Source organism: Dipodomys ordii, unplaced genomic scaffold (assembly GCF_000151885.1).
Source record: "Dipodomys ordii isolate 6190 unplaced genomic scaffold, Dord_2.0 Scaffold20, whole genome shotgun sequence".
Classification (NCBI taxonomy): domain Eukaryota; kingdom Metazoa; phylum Chordata; class Mammalia; order Rodentia; family Heteromyidae; genus Dipodomys; species Dipodomys ordii.
This window is the reverse complement of record NW_012267236.1, coordinates 8,858,882-8,868,491: the sequence shown is the minus strand read 5'-3', so window position 1 is coordinate 8,868,491 and position 9,610 is coordinate 8,858,882. Positions and strand designations below refer to the sequence as shown.

General features: G+C 41.9%; 2 protein-coding genes across 2 annotated transcripts in view; one reads left to right on the top strand and one right to left on the bottom strand.

Annotated features, from left to right (window-relative positions):
• Hadha (hydroxyacyl-CoA dehydrogenase/3-ketoacyl-CoA thiolase/enoyl-CoA hydratase (trifunctional protein), alpha subunit) overlaps positions 1-4,764 on the bottom strand; it is a 41,435-nt gene extending 36,671 nt beyond the window's left edge. Inside the window, exon 1 of the mRNA XM_013013538.1 lies at positions 4,587-4,764. Within this exon, the coding sequence (XP_012868992.1) occupies positions 4,587-4,653 (67 nt within the window). The 5' untranslated portion in view covers positions 4,654-4,764. The remainder of the gene's footprint in view (positions 1-4,586) is intronic.
• A 3,034-nt stretch (positions 4,765-7,798) lies between these two features.
• Hadhb (hydroxyacyl-CoA dehydrogenase/3-ketoacyl-CoA thiolase/enoyl-CoA hydratase (trifunctional protein), beta subunit) overlaps positions 7,799-9,610 on the top strand; it is a 33,782-nt gene continuing 31,970 nt past the window's right edge. Inside the window, exon 1 of the mRNA XM_013013537.1 lies at positions 7,799-7,879. Within this exon, the coding sequence (XP_012868991.1) occupies positions 7,799-7,879 (81 nt within the window). The remainder of the gene's footprint in view (positions 7,880-9,610) is intronic.

Sequence of the window (9,610 nt, the reverse complement as noted above, 5' to 3'; positions counted from 1 at the left end):
GGGTTCGATTCCTCAGCACCACATAAGCAAAAAGAAAAAAAGCCAGAAGTGGCGCTGTGGCTCAAGTTGTAGAGTGCTAACGTTGAGCTGAAGAGCTGAGGGACAGCGCCCAGGCCCAGAGTTCAGGCCCCACGACCAGACCAAAAAACAAAAACAAAACAAAACAACAACAAAAAACTGTGATCCCCAGATCTCAGCTTCCAAAGTAGCTAGGATTTCAGGCATGAGCCACCATTGCCCAGCTTGAGAGACTCTCCACTTAGCCAACAAAAAACTCAAGTGGTAGAGTACCAATCCAAGTGAAAAAAAGCTAGGAAACTGTATGTATGCAGCCCTGAGTTTGAACCCTAATACCAACACACATACACACACACATACACACACAGACAGAATTTATAAAGTGGAAAGGAAATGACGAGGTATGGATTTTTTTGAATGTATGTATACACTGGTCTCAGGGGTTAGATAGGGTACTGTCCTTGATCTTTTGTGCTCAATGCTAGTGCTCTACCACTTGAGTCACAGCTCACGTCTGGCTTTTTAGTGATTAATTGGAGTTCAAAGTCTCATGGACTTTCCTGGTTGGGCTGGCTTTGAACATCAGTCCTCAGATCTCAGCCTTCTGAGTGGCTAGGATTACAGATGTGAGCCACTGACATTCAATAGGGGCATATAATTTTAACTGGATCTGGGTAAAGTACATTAGAGTGGGAATAGATAAAGTAAAAATGAAGGTTAGGAAGAATGATATAGACAGATAAGAAACACAAATATGTTAATAGGAATGTTAAATGCTTAAAGAAAAAAGAAAGAAGAGCAAATATGGGTTGCAATTTTATTTTGTTGTGAGACAGTCTCTTTATGTAGCTAAGGCTGTGCCTTGAACTTGTAATTCCCCAACCTCAGCCTCTGAGTTTGGGAGCCTCAGTTGGGATTAACTTACCAGGTACTACAACCACAAGCATGTGCCACCATGCCTGGCTGGGCTACAATTTTTAAATATTAAGTGTCTGATATTCAAAGATTAATGCTCATTCGTCTATACTCATTTTAGCATTGTAGTCAGTTTAACTCTTGCTATTAGCCAATCTTTGCTGTAAGTACACCCACACATGCATACACAAAGCCTCTTCTCAATCAATAGAGATGGAACAAGAGAAAAATCAGTAATTGCACAAACATAAAATAACTCCAAACCACAGTCAACTAAGTTAAGTCAGTCAAAGTACAAGGTAACTTTGCTTTTGGAATCTAGCTTTACCAGAAAGTTTATACTCCAGTGGCAGCCTGAACTTTAGCCTACATATACTGTGCCAGCAAGAGAAACCTTTGTCCTACTTTCTAATCATCTTCCTATGCAATTCAAGAGAATACCTGTAAAACTACAGTCAGCACAAAGAGCTGGGTTATGTCAACACACATTTCAAATTTGAAAATGTTACTTTGATTGTACCAATAAAATACTTTTCTCAAAAGAGAACCTAGGATTAAGGAAGTGAAGAGTCAAATTTAAAAATACTACATGGCCACTAAATATTTGCCTTGAATTCATTTCCTGAGAAGTTACTGCACCACTTACAAGATTAGGAAATTAATGTAGGAGAAGTGGGAATAAGGAGATACCATGATCAAGATGTGATATTTACTTATTTGGCAGTAGTAGGGAATATTCTGGAACTTGCTATACCATGTGATTTAATTTTTTTTTCATTATTAGCTGGGTACTGGTGGGTCACACCTATAATCCTAGCTAAGATCTGAGGATCGTGGTTCAAAGCCAGTCTGGACAGGAAAGCTACACACTACACACTATTCTAGAGTGCGGCCAAGCAGTTTGACTCTCCTAAATAAACTCTTTTCTGCCAGAACCATGTTGTGGTCTCCTTTTGGCAATGCTCACATCTGTACCCAGGCCGAGTTAAGGCCTCACAGACAACAAAAATAAATAAATAAATTTCTATTATTAAATTCATAATTATAGTACCTGCAGAGTAGGTAAGTGCTTACATGTCAATTTTAAGAAAATATAGTAATTTCTCAATAACTGTTTTAGTTTCATTTGGCAATGTTTTGGCACAGACTTTCTGGGTAAAAATGCCATCTCTCAAGTCAAAATGGTAATCCAGGTGTGAAGACAATTTTTTTTTGGGGGGGGAGGGTCTGGTCATGCAGCCTGAACTCTGGGCCTGGGCACTGTCCCTCAGCTCTTCAGCTCAAGGCTAGCACTCTACCACTTGAGCCACAGCACCACTTCCCGCTTTTTTCTTTATGCTTATGTGGTGCTGAGGAATCGAACCAAGGGCCTCATGCATACAAGGCAAGTGCTCTACCACTGAGCCACCTTCCCAGCCCCGAGTGAAGACAATTTTATAACTACTTTTACATATGTCTTTTTCAAAATTTATATATTTCTATTAAAATAAGCAGTGTCAATAATGATATATTCTCATTAGTGAAAAAGTAATGCAAATTGTAAAATTTATGTGATCAATCTCAATAAATTATTTAAAAATAATGCAAAATATATAGCATACATATTGTATCATATATACATATATTGTCATATACGTTCTATACAGAAATATAAAACATAAGCTGCTGGCTTTTTACTACAAATATAAACTGGTTAAATTACAAAATTCTCAATTATATAAGATCATTGTTCTTCAGGACCAAGAAGAGTTAATATTGATAATATTTCTGGAGCATGTATGCCACTACTTTTATACAAAACATAATCTCTTTATACCTCACAAATAACATTCCCTATTTACAAATGAGAAAATACATTTGAAATAAACTGCCCAAGGTCACTGGAAGGTAAAAGACAGGGACTGGTTTAAACCCAGAATTAAGTCTCCACATTTAATTGCTCTGCCACGCTATACCTCGTGATGAACATCATCCAGTCTCATTCATTATACAGATGAGGAAATCCAGCCCATTTAGATTTAGATATTTATCCCAAGTCACACAGACAGTTAGTGACTAGGATACATGTGACCTGACTATCACTTCAGTGTTACACCAGTTTACCAAAAATGCCTTATTACCAACAGCAGGGGCAAACTCAAAAACATACACGAGTTTTCAAAAGTATTAAATAACAAATGTGGAAAATAGGAAAAAATATAAACAGTAAGAAAACAACCAAATGCTAAGGGAAGGCATATAAAGGTAGTGAAAAAATGATTCCTTTTTCATAATCAACATACAAATCTTTTGAGGGGGGCCTGTGTCAAATACAATTTTATTTTGAAATGAATGTTTAAAATTAAGGTCTAGTTGTTTGAATGATAAAACAGTCAAAGTTCCTCAAAAACGGTTAAAAATCATTTAAGTTGAAGGAAAGAGCAAGTATCTTTGTTTCCAAAGCTGCCTTAGGTTTCAGGGAAGTACAAGTACACTTGGAAGAAATATACTAATAATTTATTGCTAACTAGGCAGTAGGTATCTTTGCTTAGGTGATGCTGGAGACTGAACCAAGGACCTTGGGCATGTGAGGCAAGTGCTCAGCCACTAAGACACATTGCAGCCAGTAGATTCCTTCCCTTTCCCCAGCCCTCTAAAGCATTTCACTTTTCTGTGATGTAGTTATATTACAACTGGTACATATAAGCATTCTGTGATTTAAAAGTGCTTAAAAAAGAAAGCATAAAATCTAATCAAGCATTGAATTAATCTCTTAAAGTTAGTACTCCAACTACTAGTCTTAAAACAAATTCTAAGCCACTTTTTTTTTCAGGAGGAGGAGGAAGAGACAATTCATTTTACAAATGCAAGTTCCTAATTAAGTAATTGATATTAAACACATCATATAATAACGTCACATTTGACCTTACAGATTTGGGATGTGGGGGGGGGGTGGACGCTGTTTTCCACACCCATCACCAACCTCTTTTACCCATGGACTGCCGGTTTGCAGAGGTAAAGGACAATATAACTAACACAGGCTGACTGGGAATTTAGACACCGTGCTTAAGAACCAACATTTTATTCCTTAAGATACAGGTTTTTGCGTACCCTTCCAGGAAGTTGGGGGACCTCCCATTTCAATATTTTAAACATGATCATTTGCACTGCCAAGCTGAGCTCCCTCTGAAGTACAAAAATGGCTTTGCCAGGACAAACAGGGAGTGGCAGGGCTCTACTAGGCTGGTGAATGTCACCGAAGGAGCTTCTAGGAAAGCTGTGGTTGCTAACAAGGAGCTAAGAAGTCCTAAAGATGAGACAGACTTAGTCGGGGTCCTCTGGCTCTAGCAAGGGTCAGGCCCATGGCCACCGTTAAAGAAGATAAGGGACAGGAAGGCAAAAGAGCCACGACAGGAGACTCTCCCAAAGTGAAGGACTCAAACGTTAGGGGCTACGGCGCTTGAAATCGCCGCAGGACTCGGAATAGCGCGCGCGGGAGTGACAGTCCCTTAGCAAGGTCACAGGAAAAACGGGGTCCCAGGATGGTGTCTCCCCCACACAAGGGTCCCTGGACCCGGGTGCGTCAGGCCGCACTGAGGGACCGACGCAGCTTCTGGCCGTTTCAGCTCTGCGTGGTCCGACAGAGACATCAGGTCCCTTCGAACCAGGCTCACCTCGGGAGCGGAGGATCCTGAAGGCAGTGAAGCGGCTGAGGCTGCCAATGGCCCGGGAAGCAACCATCTTGCAGGAGAGGACGAAAGCAGAGAGCGCTTCTAGCCGCCGCGACCGCGGAGAGGACTTTTCTTTTCCGAGCCTGGCAGGCCAGGCGCCCAACTCACTGCCTGACTAAAACCCAGCCGTTGAATTGTCACCGGCCCTTTTATCCTCGCTCGTCGCTCCTATCTACAGAATTCAAAAGGAGCTTTCTCCGCCGGGGGACCGAGGCCCGTCGAGGAGCGGGGAGGAGCGCCTCATTTTCTAGTCAGGCGGACGACGGACAGCCCGTGGGGCCGCCAGCGCCTGTGGGCGGGGCCGAAGGGAGGGTCCTTTCTGGACAGGACCCGCCCCTTGCCGGGAGGGTCTTGTCACTCGGGACCGGACCCGGCTCAGAGCAGGTTCTTCGCGGACACCACGTTAGGTGAGAGGGCGGGTGCGGTGGGGTTTCCGCCAGGCCTTTCCCGCAGGAGATCCCCGCTTCCTTCCCGAGTCGCTGCTCTGGTGCCGGCGGCCGCTTCCCTTCCCTGGGAGAGTCGCAGTCTGGGGACGGGAAGGACTCCCGCTGACGAGGCCTAGCAGATGCAGTTGTAGCCCGGAGCCGCGGCGCTATCGCCTCGGGTGGACGTGTGTGTGTCTGAAACCCTGGGCTGTGTTAGGGGTGTTTGTTGTTTCACCTGCTTTACCTGTAGCCAAGTCTTGCGCTGTCGACATTGAGAGCGCCACGAGTCCACCCTGGTTTCGGCTGTTAAGGATGGGACTCGGGCGTGGAATTGCTGAGACGGTTCTTGCTCACGGGCATTTTCTGACCTAGATGAGACCCATTGGTCGATCACTTCCCTTTATCGATGAAGAAAAAGACGAGCCGGTGAACGAGTGCGTGTACTAGTGGGCCATATTTGGTAAATGAAAACCTAAGTTTACATCTGACTCAGAGCTGTGCATTGCATGATAATTGTCTTTGTGCTGGAAAGATGAACCCCAGAATAAAGTGGTTTCGGAAGAAAGTAATGTTGAGGGACGATCGTTCTCTTTCTTGGGGACCTTCACATTGTTTTATAAATTTTCTTGTCTATGGCATAGCAAGGATTCATATATAAATCTGAGTCTCAGTATACATCAGGTTTACTACCTGCAAGAGAAACTAACACACACACACACACACACACACACACACACACGAATGACAGGCAGTTAGACAAGTGGGAAATATGGAAAGAGTTGATGAGCGCTGTTTTAGAACTCAAGTCTAATAGTGAGTGAGTCCTACATTAGCCAAGAATACTTGAAGCAAAACTTCGATGACCATTTCTGAATAAATTGCAAAAAAAAAAATCTTGACCTTGTAAGATAGTTTACAGTTCAAAGCTCGTTTTCTGCCTATATAATGCTTTCTTGTGCACTTGATTGTGCCCTGCCCTTATTTAGATCAGGGGTTGTAAACTTTTTTTCTGTAGTTTCACCTTTGTGGCCCCACTTTGGTGTCTTGTATATCCTTTGTTTGGTTTCATTTACCTAGCTTTAGGTGAGGGTGTTGGTTAGTTGTAGAGCAAGACCCTGGATTATTATACCCTAAACTCCCCCCCCCCTACACACACAAAAAGAGAGGAGAAAAAGTACAAAGCCTATTCTTAGCCACTTGGGTTGTAGTTTGCAAACCCTTGATTTAAATCACTTCTGGCTCTACTTTCTTGTTTCACACTCTCAACAAAATTATAAGTTCTGTCAAGTCAGAAATGTTATATTTTCTTTGACCCTCATTGTTTTAGTACAAAGGCTTTTATAGAGGAAAACTAAGTACTTTGATATCATTAAACACTAATAAAAATAGCAAACAAATATATAAGCCTTACTAATATCAGGGTATGTATTTAATCCTCTCAACTCTATAGAATTGTCCACATATTACTGAAGGCCCTGGAACAGAAAGGTTAAATAACGGGCTGGGAAGGTGGCTCAATGGTAGAGTGCCTTGCATGCATGAGGCCCTGGGTTTGATTCCTCAGCACCATAAGCAAAAAGAAAAAAGCCGGAAGTGACTCTGTGGCTCAAGTGGTAGAGCGCTCGCCTTGAGCTGAAGAGCTGAGGGACAGCGCCCAGGCCCAGAGTTCAGGCCGCACGACCGGACCTCCCCCCCCAAAAAAAAAAAGAAAAGTTAAATAACTTAAGGTCATACACCTAGAATTGAGCCAGGATTTGAACTTGGGCTTTAGAGTCTGTTCTCATAACCCTGACATAACCTCGTGTTGCTCCATCTTCTTTCAATGCCTATGTAGTCCCTGTGCCTTCCCCTCCTCCCAGATGCCTCTTCATGCTACTTAAGCCTGACATTATCTTTGTTTCCACACCTCAGATGCCTTTGAAGCCTAGCAAATGAGAGTAAAAACCCACTCTCTCCTATTATTTGCTTAATCTCTTTTTTCAAGCTGTACTTTTTTTTTTTGTCAGTTATGGGGCTTGAACTCGGGACCTGAGCACTGTCCCTCAGCTCTTCAGCTCAAGGCGAGTGCTCTAGGACTTGAGCCACTTCCGGTTTTCTGAATGTTTATGGGAGATAAGAGTTTCACAGACTTTCTTGCCCTGGCTGGCTTTGAACTGCGATCCTCAGATCTCAGCCCCCTGAGTAGCTAGGATTACAGGCGTGAGCCACCCTCACCCGGTTCAAGCTGTATTTTTTGTTGATTGCCCAAGAACTATGTAGTGCTATTTTTTTTTTTTTTGGTGGGGGAAGGTTATGAACTACAGAAAAGTATAAGGAAAATAAGTACAGCTCTAAATCTATCATGTTTGGATAGGGTTGATGTTTTTCTATGTGTTGTTCTGGATTTTTTAATGCGTTTGTATATTTGTAAAAGGTATCTATCTATCTATATGGAACTATACTGATAGTCTATAAAGAATGACCCAAGAGACATTTATATTATATGTTGCTGTATATCAAATTATACCCAAATTTAGCATCTTAAATCAACTCATTTTTGCTATTTCATGTATTTTCCGGAGGTCAGAAATCTAGGGTGACTTAGCTGAATTTTCTGATGTTAGAATTTCTCAGGATGTTCTCAGCATGTTGGCTGGCACTGTAATCATCTGAAGGCTTACCTGCAATAGAGTATCCTGCTTCCAAGTTCAGTCACAAGGCTGTTGGCAGAAAGGGGCAGTCCCTCAGTACATGAACTTCTTCATGAGGCTTGTGATCTGCCAGCTGGCTCCACTCAAATGTGATCTGACCGAGCCCAAGACAGAAACTGCAGTATTGTTTGAAAGCCTAATCTCAGAACATATTATGCGATCACTTCTGACAAACGCTTTTAAACAATCCAAGTGGGCTTTACTATGGAAACAATCATACAAGAAACCATGTGGATACCAAGAGGATCAGTATAGAGGCTGGCTACTGCAGCCCTCATTTACGAACCTTGAATTTTTAAAAGAAAAAGCAGGTTTTAAAATTAACAGATTTTATACATTTTTAATGCACAGTAACAAGTCTTTCCACCTTCGTTTTCTAGTTCTCAATTTCCTTTCTTTCAGTTAACAATTTTTAACATTTTTGTACTTCCAGGGTTTATTTTCTACTGATAGAGGAAATGTGCATGATTCCCGCTCCCCCCCTCCCAATATGAGCGATAGCTTGCATTTCATACTGTTTCTTACTTTGCTTTTCTCACTTGGTAATATAGCTAAGAAAGATTTCTGTGTTGGTACTTAGTCATCTCCTCATGTTTTACAGCGACATGAAGTAACATATATATGTGTGTATATATATATTTGTGTGTGTGTGATGTAGGGGGTCAGTTATAGGGCTTGAACTCTGGGCCTGGGCACTGTCTGTCCCTGAGCTCTTCAGCTCAAGGCGAGTGCTCTACTACTTGAGCCACAGTACCACTTCTGGTTTTCTGGTGGTTAACTAGAGATAAGAGTCTCACGGAGTTTCCTGCTCGGGCTGGCTTTGAACTGCCATCTCAGATGTCAGCCTCCTGAGTAGCTAGGATTACAGGTATGAGCTACGAGCACCTGGCAAAGCAGTATTTTAGTTATTATAGCATGGTTTATTGAACCAATCCCCTCTTTGTTGGTTATTTTAATCTTTTACTGTTACAGTAATAGGTCATGTATACAATATTCATTATGTAAGTTCATGCAAATGGAATTTTTGGATTACAAAGTGGGTGAAATTATAGCATTAATAGGTAATTATCAAGTTTCTATGCATAGAGATTGCACTAATTCACACCATTGACCAACAAGGATATGATAGTATGCATACTCTGGCCCATACAGTGTATCTTAACCTTTGAGTCTGCTAACTTAACAGTTATAACTCTATGGTTTAATTTGAATTTCTCTTATGAGTGGAATTGAAGATCTTTTTTGTATATGTAAGAGTAATTTAGAGCTGAGTATGGTGGCACATGCATGTAATTTCAGTACTAGAGAGAAGATTATGAGTTCAAGGTCAGGCTGAACTACATAGCAAGACCTTATCTCAAAAAATAAAAGCTGTTTGTGAGTTGTTTTTTTCCTGTGAACAATCTGTTCCTATCTTATGCCTATTTGTTTGCTTTAAGTCTCAAGTACTCCAAAGTTTGTGTGTGTGTGTGTGTGTGTGTGTGTGTGTGTGTTTCCTAGTAGCAGTTGAAATTAAATTGCTGACATGGTGCTTTTCCCTCCCTAAATTCTTTAGTATGTAGCCCCTTCAAATGCAAACATTCCACAGTGTACACATAGCACAGTCTTCAAAGTCAGGAGTGGTTATACAGTCTGCTTCTTTGTGCTTAAACTCTGGAGCAGACCTGCCTGGGTTCAAATTCTGGCCCTGCAAATAGTGGATCCTTGAATGAGTCACACAAGCCCTGTGGCTCAGTTTCCTCATCTTTTATACAAGGTATAATAAGTATGCCTATTTCGGAAGTGGCGCTGTAGCTCAAGTGGTAGAGCGCTCGCCTTGAGCTGAAGAGCTGAGGGACAGCACCCAGGCCCA